This window comes from Antedon mediterranea, chromosome 10 (genome assembly GCF_964355755.1).
Source record: "Antedon mediterranea chromosome 10, ecAntMedi1.1, whole genome shotgun sequence".
NCBI classification, from domain to species: domain Eukaryota; kingdom Metazoa; phylum Echinodermata; class Crinoidea; order Comatulida; family Antedonidae; genus Antedon; species Antedon mediterranea.
The window spans coordinates 11,021,354-11,040,086 of NC_092679.1; the positions used below are offsets into that span (position 1 = coordinate 11,021,354).

Here is an 18,733-nt window from a genome sequence, read left to right on the forward strand (position 1 = left end):
ATTCTTTACAATTGTTACAATAATCTATATCAATTTTGTTTCTAACTTTAATTCACCAACTGGAGACTTATATATAACTGGTAACATTCTTATCTTTGCAAGCTTGATTCTGCATAAGTCTGATTATTTTATATTTAACTGCAAACATACAGGTGAGATAAAACGATGCACTGTATATAGAGGAGTTTTAATCCATGGTTATGGTTGCAGTAATAAATAATGTATGTATATGTAATGTAAAATAATAATGTTAATCTTCTAATTATGTTGTTGTCATCTATGTCTTTCGTTTCAGAATACAACTACAAAAAAGTTGAAAGAAGGAAAGTGGACCTCAGCTAACTTAGCAGCGCTGAGAAAATTCAAGCGTACTGCTCAGCTAATATTTATCGGACCTCTCAAAGAAAAGAGTGAAGATGTCAAAGTTCACTATCTGCTCATATGGATAGGTGAAACGGGTAGAGACATGAAAGATAGCTGGGACCTCACAGAAGAAGAAAATATATAAGTTTGGATAAGCACTGGGAGAAACTAGAGAACTATGTAAAATCACAGTCTAATTTTAGAGTGTCAAGATTTAGATTACAGGCACTGAAGCAAAACGAAGGTGAGACAATCGACTCATTTTACACAAGAGCAAAAATAATTATAGAGGATTGTGGTTACACAGATAAAGAAGAACTAATAAATACAATCATAGCTGGTGTACGCGACAATAATATAAGACGAAAACTAATCGCAAAAGACGGACAACTAACGCTTAGTGACGGACTGAAATAAATTGGTACCCAGAAACAGATGACGAAAATACAGGACAGCATTGCGCATGTTCAGTCGATAAAGAGATATGCCAATAAATCAGCTTTTGGAAAGAGTAAACATAGCTACAGTAAGTGACCAAATAACATTGACTGTACACGTTGTGGGGAATAGCACCCTAAAAATGAATGCACAGCCAAGAATACGAAGTTTTACCATTGTGAACGAAAACAAACATAAAGCTGACAGCCTATGGTAACAACAAAATAACAGTGTATGGAGCGACAAATATCACTTGTACTCATGGTACAATGATCAAGAAATTGAAGTTCCATGTTACAGAAGACAAGGGTAAGACAGCCTGTCTAGACTTCAACCAATCACACTGAACTGTTTAGCAAGCTCCTTCAATTTTAATGATTGTTCAATTTAATGCTTCGCAATTTTTAAATTTTTATATCTTTGTATTTTTTATTATTGTTTACTTATATGTTCAAGTGCAGTATATGGAGAGCCATCTCGATGGTGCTTTGCAATCATGGCAATCCTCAGGGTGCTGCACCGCTGTCTTGTTGTTATGTATTTTTGTGCCTGAAAATTGAATAAAATAAATAAAATAAAATGTCCAGTGGAACGATGCGATATCACTGAAGTGAATTCGGATTCACCAAAAGGCATACTAACCAAACAGTATCCAGAAGACAGTTTCGAAGAGGCGTAGGGAAATTTCCAGGAAATTACAAAATTGAGCTAAAAGATGGAGCAGAACCTGTTGTGCACCCACCCAGACATGTTCCAGAATATCAAAAAGCCGCTCTGAAGAAAGAATTAAACAGAATGATGGACCTTGACATCATTAGAAAGGTAGATCAACTCACAGATTGGGTTAACAGTGTTTAGGTAACAAAGCCATCAGGAGATCTGAGAACATGCCTTGACCCCAGGGACTTAAATAAATGGGTCAAGAGACCGCATTACTATACACAGACACTTGATGAAGTTGCCACAATATGTTCTATTGTAACATTTTTAGTAAGCATGACAACAATTATTACAATCTTAGACACAAATATGCAATGAATGTACCTTTCTCAAGACTAACTTGTGGCCAAAACTTTATTCATATAAATGGACCTAAACTTTATTTCTGTAATAAAATTCCAAGCATGGTGCATAAGCATGGCAAAAGTTTAAAAAGGTCCATTAAAGAATATCTTTCATTAATGTATACCTCAGATGGTAACCTAATTAATTAAGATACTTTATTCTATTTTTTTTTTCCATTTATATAATGTATGTAAAGATTAAGTGTTGTATTATTATTATTTGTATAATGTAAAGAGGGACTACAGCGACAGGCCCATTGGGCCTTTTGTAGTCTCTCGACTATATATATTATATGCCAACCACTGTTATGATATAATATTTTTGGTCAATAAATGTTTCTTGAATTGAATTGAATTGAATGACATACTACCTAGACTACAAGGTGCAAAGTATTTTACAAAAACTTGATGCACGATCAGGGTATTGGAGTATCAAACTTGATGACGTCTCTGAAACACTGACAACATTTAACACCCCATATGGACGTTATTGTTTTAAGTGCTTACCCTTTGGGTTAATATCCGCACAGGACGTGTTCCAAAAGAAAGTTGATAAAACCTTTGATGGTCTAAACGGTGTTGTAGGGATAAGCCGATGATATGGTAGTATTTGGAGAAGATGAAAAAACTCATGATGCGAATCTCAAGAAAGTTATGGAGAAAACTAGACAGGTCGGTCTAAGATAAAATATTGACAAATGCTTTGTAAAAGAAGGACTAATAATAATTTAGGTATTTGTATATAAGCGCCAGAATCAACTAAACCGAAGTAAAAATCAAAGGCGCTTATATTGGATGTTAAAAAGATGCGTTTTAAGTTCTTTATAAAAAATAGCAATAGAAGTTGAATGACTGAAATCAGACAGCGAAAAAATTGCCGCAATTCAGGAAATGCATGCACCTACATGCAAGGTAGAATTACTCTTGGTACTAGGAATGGTTAATTACTTAGGACGTTTTAGAGTCGATCACCAAGAAAAATCTGAAAAACATACCAGCAAGATTATTGAGAATGCTACTCAGGATACAACCGTAGGAGTATACCGTTGAATATGTACCGGGCAAAGACATCCCAGTAGCTTATGGACAGGCAAAGGTGAAGAGCTCAAAGAAATTAACTGCACTATTGATGAAATAGTAAATGCGTCGACCGCTTCCAGGATTGAGAAAATTAGAGAAGAAACTACAAATGACGATCAATTGCAGGCCGTTTCAAAAATGATAACAAAAGGTTGGCTGGAATACCACAACGAATGTCCAGAGCAAATCCTCGCATTCTGGAATTTTCGAGATGAGTTAGTAGTGCACGACGGAATTGTACTAAAAAGAAATCGTATTGTAATTCCAAAAATAATGAAGCAAGATATTCTTGAGCAAATACACACAGGCCACCAAGGCATTGAAAAGTGTAGACTGAGAGCGCGAGAAAGCGTATATTGGATTGGCATAAACAGCGACATCAAAAATATGGTCAAAAAATGTGAATCTTGCCAAGGAAACCAAACTTCTCAACAGAAAGAACATTTTAATCCACATAGAAGCAACTAAACCGTGGGACATAGTAGGATAAAGGAAATGATAGTGGATTATAGTTCTTTTGTTATTGTCTGCAAGTTAACTTTGATAACTTCAATGGAAATTGTGAGCAAACTTAAGATAATCTTCTCAGAGTTTGAAATACCAACAGTTTTCATAAGCGTGAACGCGAGAAAATATGAATTTTTGTTCATAAAGGAATACAACTTCAAACACTCCACAAGCAGTCCTCATTTCCCACAATACAATGGGAAGGCAAAGCAATATGTAGGTGTCCCAGTAACCAATAAACATAACAATATATAATTTAATATACATTTATTTTCAGGCAATCGTATTATTGTGGACGAGGCCAGAAGGGCATATATAACAAACAGACGACAACAGAGTTAATTGGTGATAAGCCATGAAGAGGTAATAATAAATCAAGAAAAAAAACCATGTAAAATAACATTTTATCAACATTAATTGTTATTATTATTTATTTTTAGCATTATTATTATTGTTACGTCTTCAAAGGTTGATCCTATAACTCACCGCATCCTTATCACTATCTTATTATTGCTTGTGAATATTTATTATTAATAAGTTTTGGTACCAGTATTTTTCAGGCTCTTGTGGTAAAGGCCCGGACAGTACAGAATGAAATAATGAAAAGGTAGACCTAATTCATGTTTATTTTGTTTTTTTGCAAAACTTTATTTTATTTTATTTAGTTTTTTTTATTAATTTATATATTTTGTAACATAGTTTTTTTGTGTACTGACTCATATTTTAGACAGTTTTTATGAATTATTTTAATAGTGTGATATGAACTGGAGAATAAGGAAATTAGATACTTAAAAAATTAGTTTTTAAATTATTGTGTGCTCATTTTTACCATAGCTACTACAGATTGAGGAGGGGCAGAATGGCATTAATTATAAGTTGGATCGACTGGTGAGTTGTCAAAACCAGGAAGTTAACAAATAATTTTACAACTTCCTACGTAAACCAACAATTCCGCCTTACTTTTTCCCATTACTCTCTGGTAAGTTATTATCAACAAAGAATATTTGTTGGGGGACAGTCCGATGTCTTGTTGTACAGCACAAGCATGAATTACTAACATAATAAAGTCAAAATTAAACCATATTTTCACTTACTTTAGTGGACTTAAATCAACAATATGGGTGCCAAGTCGGCAAAGAAGCCTGAAGGCTATTGAAAACAATTATGCGGCAACAATCATGCATCTGGAGAACATGTCTACATCACAAAGGGGTGAAGAGGCTGCTTACGGCCAGAGGCATCATGAAGGCAATGAAAACCACTAGATTTGTAATTCTAGCCAAATGTAGTGTGGGTTTCCAGCATGAACACATATTCATAGGCCATGTTTAAGGAAATCATATAGTACACCACATTAAAGTTGATAAGGCTCAAGACAGTGCCTGAAGAATCATCAGCTATATAAGCTGACTAATGATTAATAATAAATATTAATAATAATAAGATAGAACCAATTTATGTATCATAATTTATTATCTTCTTCAGGTGAAAATCAGCAGACTTACATAAACCTCAACAATAGAAGGCAGTCCTGTTTGATCTCCGAAGCTACCCCAGACAGCAGTGATTTCAGTAACATCTTGGATGATACTGTTAAGTACCTTGATGCAAGATCTGCAAAGAACAAAGGACCATTGTTTTGTTTCGAAATATTTGACATTTTGAAATTGCCCCATGATAGGCAGGCAATGTCAACCTATGGTGACAGAGACATTGAACTGCTTGTAAAGCATTTTGAATCTGTGTTGACAGATGATGAAATCAAAGCGATCCCTGATAAATGGTCAGATTTGAAAATTTGGATGTCAGCCCACAGAGGAGTTGGACGATTTTTTGATTTATATGGGGATCTGCTAAGAGAGAATCCACCATCTGAGTAAAGCTCTTGTTGTGGTGCAGGCCCTTCTCACTCTAAGTCCATCCAAAGCTGCTTGCGAAAGGAGGTTCTCCACTATGAATCGGGTAACATGCCACAGAACACAATCTAATGCAGATATCTGCAGATGGATGTACTCCCCAGATAAGGCGGTAGAACATTGGTTTTTCTCTGCTAAATGTACAAGGCATCTTGAGCACAAGACCCCAGCAAAAGCGAATGTTGTGGTTGATGAAGAATCAGAATCTGAGGAGAAACATATTGTTGAAGAAGCAGCAGCAGAATTCGAATCTCGATCAGAGGATATGCCTATCGATGAAGAATCAGATTCTGATTTTTAAGTAAGTCTGGCAATCAACTAAAAAATGTTGAACATTACATAATTCTACAACAATGTACCAAGATTATTCAATTAGCCATGCAGTATAGACCAATTTTTTTTAAAATACATTACACGCCATTATTAATTATTTTTTACTGTACTTATTATTGATTAACATTTCTAAAACAATATGTGCAACTGTAAAGAAAAGAAATTTATAAACCAACATTATTAAAGTCTTTATAATATCTGGCTTCATTCTTGAGTCTCCATCCAATTCCTTTTTCCAGTTACTGTTCTAGAATATTATAAATTTACTCACATGGGTTTGCTTTAGAAGAGTCAATTTTATTTTTAAAAACCAATTAGTTTAAACTACACATAATTTAATTATAAGAAACAATTACATTATTAAAGTACTTTTTATTTTAAATTTAACATGATAAAGAAAAGAAATTTATACAAACCCAATATTATAATATATGGCTTCATATTTGGGTCTCCATCCAATGCTTTTTTCCAGCTACTTTTGTAGAATATAGTTCTTTAACTTTACATGCATGGTTTATTTGCTATATTTAAATACTGCCACTCAGTCTCACTGTGTGTTTGTGTTTAAAAACTAATTAGTTTATTAAATTGTACTTTTTATTTGATATTTAACATGATATTTGTGAAGACTCTCTTTCATTTGTGTAAAGTCCACCTTATAGTAAAATTCTTGAAGAAGAAATACAGTAAAATTGAGTTAAACTAGTGGGAAAGTAAAAAAGGATGAGGGCAACCAAAATGATGAGGGCAACCAAATATTTTAGGATTCTGCGAGCCCTGATTATACCATTGTATAAATCAGGTGATCATAAAGACCTTAACAATTATAGAGGAATATATCTCTAATATCTACTGTATCACGTCCAGGGTGGTTTTAGAGCTAATCTTAGATGCGAAGATCACATTTTTGTTTTAAAAAGTGTTGTCTCTTGTAGGCTTATCGAAAAGAAAAATACTTACATGGCATTCTTGGACTTCCAAAAAGGCGTTCGATACTGTATGGAGGGATGGAATGTTAAAAGCTGTATGGGACTGTGGTATAAGACGTATATGGCGGCTGATATATTCATTGTATCATAAGTGTGAGGGTACAGTAACATTTGGAGATATTACAACAGATCCTTTTGAAAATGAGGAAGGTGTAAAACAAGGCTGCATCATTTCTCCTACACTTTTCTGTATTTTTATTAACGAGTTTGTAAAACTTTTAAAGTCACAAAACGTTGATATTAGAATCTCTGACATTTAATTATGGTTGTAATACTTGGTGTAATGGAAGTAAAGCAGATATTGAAAAGTTAGAACAAATATTTTAAGGACATCACGCAATACGCCTAAAGAAACTCTCTATGGTGACCTAATTGTCTGGGTCAATCAATCAAATATTTACCGGTACAGAATGAAATTTGTAGATAGAATTATTATGATGGATATGCATAGGTGGCCAAAGCTAATATTAACAATGATAAACCAAGGATGTAACTTCCAAGATTTTCGTTTCAAGTTTCTAAATTTACCGGATAAGCTTTTCTCAGAATGTAATAAACCTAATATTGTTATGCAATTAAGAGAAGGTAACGCAATACGCCTAAAGAAACTCTCTATGGTGAACTTGTCTGGGTCAATCAATCAAAAATTTACAGAATGAAATTTGTAGATAGAATTATTGTGATGGATATGCATAGGTGGCCAAAGCTAATATTAACAATGATAAACCAAGGATGTAACTTCCAAGATTTCGTTTCAAGTTTCTAAATTTACTGGATAAGCTTTTCTCAGAATGAAACCTAATATTGTTATGCAATTAAGAGAAGGTAAAGATTACTTAACGCCATGGTTTTTAAATTTCAAAGATACCAATTATAAATTGTTTCAGTGAAAGTGGCGATAGAATTTCTGATAGTGACAAAAGTGAAGATGAAGAAAGTAATATTCCTCTATCTGAATTAAACGATCTACGCTCATAAGAGAGAAAAATGCAACCGATTCTGATTTAACAGCCGAAGATGAAATAACTTTTATATGTCGGCTTTAATCTTAGCTTTGCATTATTGTTTGTTTAGTTTTAAAAACACACGACCATCAAATGGACTACAGGCCCTATAACTCAAATATAAATTTGTGCAATATTGGGCATTATTATAGCATTTTAAATTTACGATTTGTAGCAATGGAAGTTATTGTTGTTTAGTGATTTTAAAATTATTTTGCCGTATCTTGTATTACCTTACTACATTAAATGTCCTCGATAATAAAATAAATATTCCATTATTCAGTCTGTTGAGAGAATATACCATTTTACAGAATTGCCACCGCAAAGTAAGCCAACTGAACAGACATGTGAGGCTCTATCTCGTGACTTTGAGATATTCGCTGCTTGGGTGAGATGTTTTGAACATTTTGTTTTTGATAAGACATGTAAACAGCACAAGAATCCAAACAAAGTATCAGATCACACTCCTAGTAAAACAAACGACGATGAAATAACAGATATGGATGTAACACTTGAATGTTATGAATCGTTGGGCCAGTCAACACAAATAATAATAATAAGAATACTGTGTAGATGGCATAACAATCGATGAAATAGGTGAAGTTGAAGTGAACACATCTGCCCCAATCCCACCACCAAAGAAGACAACGTTGGCCAAGAATAAAACAGTTCAAGAAAAAAGGAATTCTGGAGAGGCCTATTTGTTAGAAAAATCAAACAAACAAATTAAGCCTATAAGTTCATACGACAACCAAGATTCTATTTTTTGCGGACATCACTTAAATACCAAGCGTTTATCATGCCAATTATAGATGGCCATGAACCTCCAAGAAAAAAGATACCATATATTTGGTTAGTTAATTTAATTTCACATAATTGATATTTTTCCTTATTTATAATGGCCAGGTTCTATATAATTGATGCCAGAAACAAGGTATAAACAAATCTCTTTAATATGTTTTAAAATACATGGTCATGCAATGCTTGACCTGAAATTGTTATTGAATATTGATAATACATTTTTACAATCATAAAATCCAACTGTATGTATGAATAAAATTGTTTTTATTAACTTTGTCAGTACATGTATTCAATAATAATGATTATGAGAAGACAAAATGATAGAGAATTTCATCATGTTCTCTTATTTAATAATAATCATCATGATTCTTAATTTACTTAGATCTGTATAAACCATCCATGAAGAGAGGAGCTGTTGTGGTGTATGTATATTTCTATGTACCGTAATTGTAGAAATCATCTATTATTGTCATTATTATAATTAATTTGATTTTTATTTTTCAAAAATACATCGTGTATACTGTAATTTTTGAAGGAAAACATGTTTTGACAAAACATTTTTTTCTAAAATCATTCCTAATAAACATAATTAGTAGTGAGAGAGTTATGCATTTTACTATTTACAGCCAATTGAAGACCAAGAAGACTCGCCTAAGAGTACAAAAATAGATGCAAGTATCCAGATATTTCATGTTAACTATTATTTATCATGATGGAATCAATAACAAATGGTTTATGCATAACAAGAATCAAATCATTCTATTTTTTTCTTAGGTTACCAAATACTCAATATATTTGAAAACACTCATGAAAAACTTTTGAAAAAAATTACTACTATATAGTACCCTTGATTGATCAGGCCTAACGAATCCCTAGTCTAAAATAATTTTAAATAGGACTTATAAATTGAATCGCTCCTGCAGCAGCAGTCGGCTTAATTAAGTTAATGTTATAAATTTCATGTTTTATATTGAATAGGTTAGACAAGGAAACATTTAAATATGTTGTCGATGAACTGAGACCCCACATTGGAAAATCTGACAACAACAACGGACCAACATTTTCTGCCGAATGGAGAGTAGCGATGACGTTATACAGGCTATCCACCGGAATGCCATTTAACAAGACAGCAAATCAGTTTGGTTGTGCAAAATCAACTGCTTGCACGGTCTACCATGAAGTCTGTGAAGCAATCGAAGCTGTTCTGATGCCGAAGTTCATAAACTTTCCAACTGGACAACAACTAAAGGTAATAATACAACAAACAAATTTTGAGGGGATGTCTGATATTTTCTTATTAATTTACCCTACACAAAACCAATCATGCAATATCTTTTTCTTTTGCACAGAAAAATATGGAAAAATTCAAGATAAAAGGTGGCTTTCCTCAAGTTGTAGGTGCCATTGACGGTACACATATCGCCATAATTGCTCCCCGTGATCAATCGCAAGATTATTTTAATAGGAAGGAATACTTTAGCATTGTGCTTCAAGGAGTGGTGGATGCAGACGGCATGTTTATCAACACTTTTTGTGACATGCCCGGGAGTGTCAATGACGCCCGTGTGTTCAACATATCGAATTTTGGTGAACGATTAAAAGACAAAAGTATTTTTGAACCATATATCGTAGAAACTGTAAATAATGTTCAGGTACCGCCACTAATACTAGGTGATGGGGCATACCCTTTACTGCAAAACTTAATGCGCCCATTTCCAAATCGCCCAAATCGCCAAAGGGAGCATGCCAGGTTCAACTATAAATTATCCCAATGCAGGGTTATTGTTGAGCATGCATTTGGCCGCTTAAAAGGAAGATGGCGCATACTTTTAAAGCGCAATGAACATGAAATTCAAAAGTTGCGCCCAGTTATTCAAGCCTGTTGCACATTGCATAATATTTGTGCTAGTAATGGTGTGCCGTATCAACCCCATTGGACTGATGATGAAGTTAGAGCTAGCCTTGGCAATCACCACAACCGAATGAACCCAATCACCGAAGGGCCCAGAGCCGAGCAAATTAGAAGTGCCATTATCCAAGAGTTGATGAAAGAAACATAACCTTCAATGAAGAAAAACAATTTAATGAACTTGGTGGACGGATTTATTGATAACCAAATATTTTTCTTTATCGCAAAATAAACATGTAAATAAAATACATTTAAAGGTGGAGTGATTAAAGTTAAGAAAGAAACTGGCATTTTTTTTGGTGAAGCTGAAACATTTTATAATTGCACAAGAATGTTTTTGTTAAGAAGTTATTATAAAATAGACATAAATATACTAACACAACTACTACTACTACTGTACTGATATATTAAAGTTGCAATTAAAAAAAAAGAAAATCTGTATTCACATGTATTTATTGAAGTATACCATATTAATAAAATATGCGACCAATTTACAAGTTTGAGTTGTAGTGCTATTTGCATGATCATATATTACACAAAGGATAAACATTACTGGTACTGATTCCACTGCTGACTGGGCCCAGGACCATACTGCATTTGTTGCTGCTGGCGGAATTGGTGATGGGCTCCTTGGTTTTGTGATTGTACTGTTTGGCTAAGTATCGCTAAAAATTGTTTCTGAAAATCCATATTTTGTTGTCGTTCTTCTCTCCTTTCGATCATTTGTTTTTCTATCAGTGAGACAACCTTATCCATCTTATTATCCATATTTTGCTGTACACGCTTCAATTCAACTTCTTGTCTTTCGTCAATAGTCCTCCACCTTTTAAAATTGTACTCTTGTAGTTCCTTGAGGCTTTTGGTGACCGCGTCAACTGTTCTGTCTTTCTTTGTTCTTGTTGATGTATCCTCATTTGCAGTTCCTATTTAAACAATTCAAAATGATAGATTTATATGAAAAAAAAAGTGTACCACAGAATCATCATTATTTGCAAATTTAGAAAAATGCTTACTGTTAAGTCTGCGTCTTTTGATCTGTACCGGAGTCTCGTGTATTGCATCATCCTCCTCATCCAATGCAGGTTGTGGGTTATGTGCAGTAGCAATTGGCTGACTAACTGCAGATGTCGCTGTAAAAAAAAAGTATTAGTTGTTTTACTGGCACTAGCACTGACAGTGCTAGTGCCAGTTTACAGTTGGGATCTGCAGGTATTCATAGTGAGAAAACATGTATTAGTTAAAGCTACACTTACTGGATTGTTCAGAGTGATTTGACTCTGTATCGACTGGTGAATTGTCAGTAGACGATTCTCTTTGAGGGGGACTGTCTTCATACTCATTTTCCCATCCTAAAAAAAAAAATGTTTATAAGAGAGATTGATCCAATCAGTGTGAATTTAGTGGAGGGCTGTCGGGTTGATATTTTAAAAATTCTTAAATCTTACCATAAATCTTTCCCCTTTTCCGAGGCCTAGCAAACATAGAGTCCCTATAACCTGAAATGCCATCATCAGAATCATCTCGCCATAGACATTCTGTACGGAATAAAACAATGTAAAAAAAAATTAAAATATTTGAATAGTTAACTTTGTCAGAGTTAGGGCCAAGACATGAATGATCAATTTTAATTATACAGCCAAGTTACCTTCAGCATAATCGTCCACACACTGCTTGCATGTAACCGCTGCTCCAAAGCCTTCTTCATGCTGTTCACCAGCACATGGTGGGATACCATGTGTGGGTTTTCCACACACTTTACATGTATGACTACCACACTCTTTACCACATACCCCACACAATGGAAAACCTGAGTGAAGAAAAAAAACATTAATGTGTGTAATTAGTTGTAGCTTATTTGGTTTACAGATTGAAAAGCATTCTGTAGTATTGGAGCTAAAACTGAACAAAGCGAGCGAACTTTAGTTTTTGCTGCAATATCATCATTTATTAATATTAAGTAGTACAAGATCTTTTGATTAAGTTCCAAGGGTCAACATAAATAACTGCTAGGCTTAGGCCCTGGTACTTTAAATTCAAGATGCCGTTTTTGTGTTGTCCATCATTTCAAGTAGTATGTTTAGGCCTATTACAACAAAAGGTTGGAATACCTGCTGGCCAGGCTTAGGCTGAAGTGAATGTAAAAATACTAGCCTAGGCCTTCTTTGATAGGCGACAGACGTTATTTAGGCCTAGTTAGGCCCTCTTTATTTATATAGCTAGGCCTTTTGCCTACTAGACAACATTTAGATTTTTAGAATAGCTTACCTTCTGGTCTTGTTGCCTGGGTTGTCATTTGCCTTGGATTGATAGGTACCACTTTCTTGACATTCTCGATATGTTTAGCAATAGAAGTAGTAGACCTACTAGGGTTAGTTGGAATGTTAACAAGCCTAGGCCGTCCTACTAGGCATTCGATTGTCCTAGCAATCCGGCGGGTGGGTTTACACTTGGTTTTCCGCCAAGTATCTCGTTTAAGGCATGGTAGTGCGGACTTGATGACTTTGGATCATCACGTTTGATGTTCGTTGTACCTTTGCCTGTACCTCGAATAACTATATCTCTAACAGCCTTGTGTTCTGCTCTCAAATTTTTGAATTTCGTGATGACTACACCCGCCGTTATCCCGGTGTGTCCTAGATCTCTCATTCGTTGAGCTATCTGTTCGTGAAGCTTAGCCTTCTGTCTGAATAGCTTATCCTCCACTTTTTCGGCAATTTCAGGTTCTTTCCAAATATCTATCAAGTCTCTCTCTTGATCAAAAGTCCAGAGGTGTCTCTTCTGTTTGGGCTTTTCCGACATTACGATCAAATGTTAAATATAAAATACTAAAATAGATTAAATAAGACGTACGAGCACGAGTGGTGGATCAAATGAAATGCAAGCGTCGGCGTGAGAGAGAAAAAAAACCCCGCGAAAAACGGTCAAAGGTTAAAAATTCCTTCAATCCTATTGGTCGGTTGCTGACGGCTGGACTTCCTGCTGCGTTGTTTATTTACTCAAGCCTCGTAAAATAACTCGCTATCCTTGGATTTACTAGTAAATCCAAGCGACGGAAATCGTCGAGATAAAACCTTCTTCTCGACGTAATTGAGCGTTCACATCCAAACTTATGGCGACATCGTCTGGATTATCTATTTAAATTATCTCGCCATAGTTCGATGTGAACGCCACTAATGTAATCATAGAGCTATACATTTTATATCTCCATGCTGTAGTTATGCATAACAAAATATCATTTCAATCATTTAGGAATTACACACTATTGCTTTTGTTGATTTGATTTATGACAGGAATGTTGCGAAAAGCTGCAGAAATGAGAGAGGACGAAAGTATTTTAAAAGACATTCGAGGCAAAAGCTGTTCTTGTATTGAAGTGCGATATCATGACCAATGTTACAAAAACTACACCAAAATAGTTGTTAATTCACGTAAACGACATGATTCTGGAAAGTGAGTAAAACGTAACTTTCTAAAACTCTGTTGGTTTTTGTAATTTACATTTTTAATTTTTTTTTATTTGCTTCAGTCTACTCTAAATGTTCAATTTTTAAACACCAAAATCTATAAAATATTAAAATATATTTTAATAATATTTATTATTATTTACAGGGAATTGGAAAGTGTTTTTTTAATATTATAAGCAAAGCTATAAGGTATTTTGCAGAGATGTAATTGATAAACGGTTACAGTATGGACAGGAGATACTAAGACTGGCAAAACTCCAAAAGCTTTTCATCAAATCAATTGAAAAAACAGAAAATGTTAACTTGTCAACTATAAGGTAGGCTGTCGACCACTTCTTAAAAATGATTGTAATATTTTTTAGATCCAGTTACTGTCATAATAATTTCTTCATTGTATCTGTGTTACAATTAATTATAATCAATTAATGCGTTATTTATAGATCAGACGTGTTGAAGAAGAAGCTCAGGATGGATTATCCTAAACCTAATTTTTCATTCACCCACAAGAAGGTTAGTTGCTTAGTGTGTTTATATTAAATGATTATTTCACCAGGGATAATTAAAAAAAAAAAATCTTTTTGTGATTGGTCAAACTAAATATTTTATTTATTTTTTCTTAATTAGAAATGAATCAGTTCTGGTGTACTTTAGCAATGTATCCCCTGGATTTGTGGCTGATCCATTTTTGTCATCAGGAAAAAGTACAACAGATGAATCATCAGAGTATGACATAGATATTCCAACTGCTTCTACAACACACAAAATCTCCACTGATGGTGACAATGGAGACAAACTAAGGACTCTATATTTTGCAGGTACGGTTAAAATACAATAACTTGTGTATATTGGTTTATTTTTAAATAACAACAATAAATGTTAAAGACCCCTTCCCTGCAATTTTGGACGTTTTTTGGAAAATAATACATAATCACTTTAAAAACATTAAACCATGTCATTCCTTGTCTTAAATGTACGTTTTATGGTAAATTATGATAAAAAGTGAGAAACAATGCACTACCTAAGTAGCTCGCGGCGATCGACGGTCTTAGGCCTAGCCTAGCTAGGCTTAGTTTTGTAAGCCTAGCTGGTAAACATCGATAACGTACGAACATCGTACGCTAGCTATATACCTAGCCTGACGTTGTGTAGTTGCTGCATTAATTGTCTTTCTATTTTGCCAGACTCCGTTGATACAAATTGGGGAAAACCCGGTATTTTCGCTGAAAAGTTAGGAGTCTTCCATTTGTTTTGGCTTCACGATCGATCGAAAAGTGGGCGAATTACAGGTGAAAAACAAAAATATCAATCCGCGCGCAATGCATTTTGGGATTTATAGCGGGCCGTTATTAGAATCGATTTATTTTTCACATTTTTAACCGTTTAAAGATGAAAAAAGTTATCGCAATAGGACCATATAGTATTATTTTTACATTAAATATAGTTTGTGATCTTAAATTAGATCTAAAAAACGTAGGGAATGGGGCTTTAAATTGCATAATTAAGGAAATGCTGTGGATCAAAGAGGTGAAAGCTGTATACACTCAAAAAACAAAACTGTTATGATAGTAAGTGATGTAAAGTGGTGTCGATCATAAATGCTGTACACAATACAGTATATATGCTTTAAATTTATTATTACTATGTTTCATTCACCCAATGCTATAAAATGTACTTTCAGGTACGATAGTAAATAATGCCATCAAATCCAACAAAGGTATGCAGAGTGAATGGCCTCCAAGAGCAGCGGACATTAATGATGTTGACATATCTGAAATTGTGCCATATGAGTTGTTTAATCTAATTGCAAAGTGTGTTGGTGCTGCAGAAGATACTACTGAAGAAACTCGAATGAAAATGTTATCGATATGCCACGACATCCTGTACCTTGCTTGGAAAGGAAGAAGGCAGACTTCGAAGTCACTTGCTCTAGGATTAACTGTTCGACATTTGACGGGGTCATCACATCTTCTTAATATATTAAGTAAGTTTGGACATTGTCCTTCACTGGACAAAGTGGTTTCATATGAAACTAGTTTGGCATTATACAGAATGGCAACCATGTATAATGTCCCTGATGGTTTTACTCCTGGCAAGTTGATTATTTTAGTCTGGGATTTTAATGAAGAAACTATGAGTGGTAAAGTAACAACTCATCACACTAATGGCATTATGCTACAGAAGATGGGTGATCAGAAATCAAAAAGAGTACTTGACAAACCTGTAGTAAAGAAAGGTATTTGTTCACTACCTTACGTTGAAGTCCAGTTGAATGAGTATCACCGTGTACAACGTGTAGGTCCAGGATGTCAAGTTGATACCAGTTCAACCAGTGAACATCTTCAGCTAATGATACAGCAAAATTAAAAGATTTTTCTTTTGTGATTGCAAGATTGTACTGCCAATCTGAAGTTCCAGGGGGTGGACTGGTTTTAACATCTCAACAAGCAACTACTCTATTCAGAAAACAGCAATCCATTACCTACCAGCAATAGAATCTTCACCTACAGATCTAACAACTGTAAACACAATAATATACCAAAGTCTCGACATTGCATTACAGAAGCTTGTGTTGGTTTTTGACCAAGCCATATATGCTAAGATCCAAGAAATTAGGTGGTCGAACGACCAATTGAAACAAAGAATAGTGGTTCGTCTTGGCATGTTCCATACCTGTACAAGTTTCATAGCAATTATTGGGAAACGGTTTGCTGATGCAGGATTGAGGGGACATCATGATTGAGTCTGGTCTTGTTGCAGGGGGTTCTATGAATGGTTTAATCTCTGGAAAGCATTATAACCGGTCAATTCATGCATATAAAGTAATGTATGAGGCATTTGAACAATTACGATTTGCTGAATTTCTAGAATCACTAGCAGAAGCAGATGTAAACATGATGAAGGAAAAGGTGACAAATGCAGTTTGGAAAAGAATGGAACCATCAATGGTTGAAGAGATATATCTTCAATATGCAGAATTTGTACGTAATAGTAAAGATCCCACTTTCCAATATTGGAGCTCCTTCTTGGAAATGATTTCATTATTAATGACGCTGATTCGTGCAACACGACAATCGGATTGGGAACTGCACCTGGCCATCATAAGATTGATGATCCCATGGTATTTCGCATATGATCGGACAAATTATTCACGGTACTTACCAGCATATTGGGCAGAAATGATGGAGTTGCCAACTACGCACCCAGAGGTTTACGACGATCTAAGTAAACGATGCTCATGGACCGTCCAGAGGCAGGACAGACACGCGTTTGCATCTATTGCTTGTGATCAAACGATAGAAGAAACCCTAAACCGGGACTGCAAAATTGAAGGTGGCATCCATCGTTTCACACTTAACCGGTCAGCTGTTAAGAGATGGATACTTGCACAGCCAGAAAGAGCAGAGATTGCACGATCGTGTGAAAACATGTGTAACTTGCACAAAGAACCAAGAAGCCCAAAAGAGCTAGACATTTCACGCACTAAGAAGGTAACCAAACTTGTTGAAGCAGTTGTAGCAACAACCTGTAGCATGATTAATCCTTTTTCATCAACATCAGATGAATTAGAAAACATCAGTTCTGGCTCTGTGGCTACAGAGCTGGTACAAAAAGACATCAGTAAAGCCTATGAAGTAGAAGAAAAACAAGCATCTGAGTATTTGAAATCAAAGATGGGCTCGGATTCCGGAATGTATAGCACCATAAAGCATAATCGACTTAGGACATTAAAAAATAACTTTGAAAAAAAGGTCAAGGCTGGTTCAATGACCACTGACAATAAATCGCTGTATTCCCGCTTGCTTGTCGTTGGGCAAAGTAGAGAGGTAGATTTGAAAGAAGTCCTGACATACTGCTTAGGCAATATTCCTTTTTCTTAATGAAACTTCTTGAAGAAAAAGCCAATGATGTACCGGACTTGTATGTCTCAAAGATTCCTGTTAAAGGGACACTTCTCATTGACGGAATGGCACTTCTACAAACACTAAACAATATACCTGAGACTTTCCAGCAATTGGCAAATGATGTGTTGAGAAAACTGATAGCGCTTGCCTCTTTCCACAAATGTAACAGGATTGACTTTGTTTGCGACACCTATCCAGAAGTAAGTGTAAAAAACCTTGAACGTTCTCGGAGAGCTGGCAAAGGAACCGAAATCATCAAAATTTATGGTAAAGATCAGAAAACACCAAGTCAATTCAAAAAGTACCTGGCAAGCAGGGCTGAAAATTAACGGTTGCCCGGTCGCCAATGGCGACCTTTATTTGGTAAGGGCGAGTATTAATTTTGTGATGGTCGACCCGTCTGGCGACTTCCAGAAACTGCATCCACCTACCTTTTATAACCAATCTAGGCCTAGGCTAATAATATATAAGCTAAGTTATAAAGCTTATACAAGCCTAATGGCAGTCCCTCGCAGTGGTGGCGCCACCGGGGGGGGGGGGGGGGGGATTGGGGGGGGGGATTGGGGGGGGGGGGGGGCTACGGGGGCTCTAGCCCCCTCGTCGGGGAGCCTAGCCCCCCCGTCGGGGAACACGGGTACTTTTTGTCGGGGAATATAATATACAGTAAAAAACGTTCGCGTTCACTTCATACAGCTTCAGCGCCTAGAAAACCACGACGTTCCATTGACCGTGAGAGTACGTCAGAGGGCTATTATGCACTTTTATGCATTCATTATTGCCAGCGATCTAACTTACTACTAAACATTAGCTAGGTACGCACTTGTCTGGCGGTATCCCTTTGTACGAATCGTTCGACGTTGGGTTGAGACGCGTGATATCAAGTTCCATCCAGGGACCAAAATGTGTAATGTAGTTATTTTCCAGGCGAAGTTTATCGACGGTTACCGAAGGGAACACGGGTAC

The 18,733-nt window shown here is 35.4% G+C and overlaps 2 protein-coding genes across 3 annotated transcripts; one reads left to right on the top strand and one right to left on the bottom strand.

The window, feature by feature from the left end:
* The first annotated feature begins 7,163 nt into the window (after window positions 1-7,163).
* On the top strand, window positions 7,164-10,555 carry LOC140061211 (putative nuclease HARBI1). The gene is made up of 4 exons (XM_072107720.1): window positions 7,164-7,275; window positions 8,006-8,222; window positions 9,474-9,744; window positions 9,845-10,555. The coding sequence occupies exons 1-4, from the start codon at window positions 7,164-7,166 to the stop codon at window positions 10,553-10,555; spliced, it is 1,311 nt and encodes a 436-aa protein (XP_071963821.1).
* On the bottom strand, window positions 10,420-14,765 carry LOC140060700 (uncharacterized). Of its 2 annotated transcripts, XM_072107016.1 has the most exons (7): window positions 12,670-14,765; window positions 12,050-12,211; window positions 11,850-11,939; window positions 11,658-11,753; window positions 11,418-11,534; window positions 11,289-11,327; window positions 10,420-11,014 (listed from the first exon to the last, which is right to left on the bottom strand). In XM_072107016.1, exons 1-7 carry the CDS (start codon window positions 12,695-12,697, stop codon window positions 10,929-10,931), a joined length of 618 nt encoding a protein of 205 aa, XP_071963117.1. In that variant the 5' UTR covers window positions 12,698-14,765; the 3' UTR covers window positions 10,420-10,928. The 2 variants fall into 2 exon arrangements, with proteins under 2 accessions (XP_071963117.1, XP_071963116.1); XM_072107015.1 differs by having other exon boundaries at window positions 10,420-11,327.
* Between the last annotated feature and the right edge of the window lie 3,968 nt (window positions 14,766-18,733).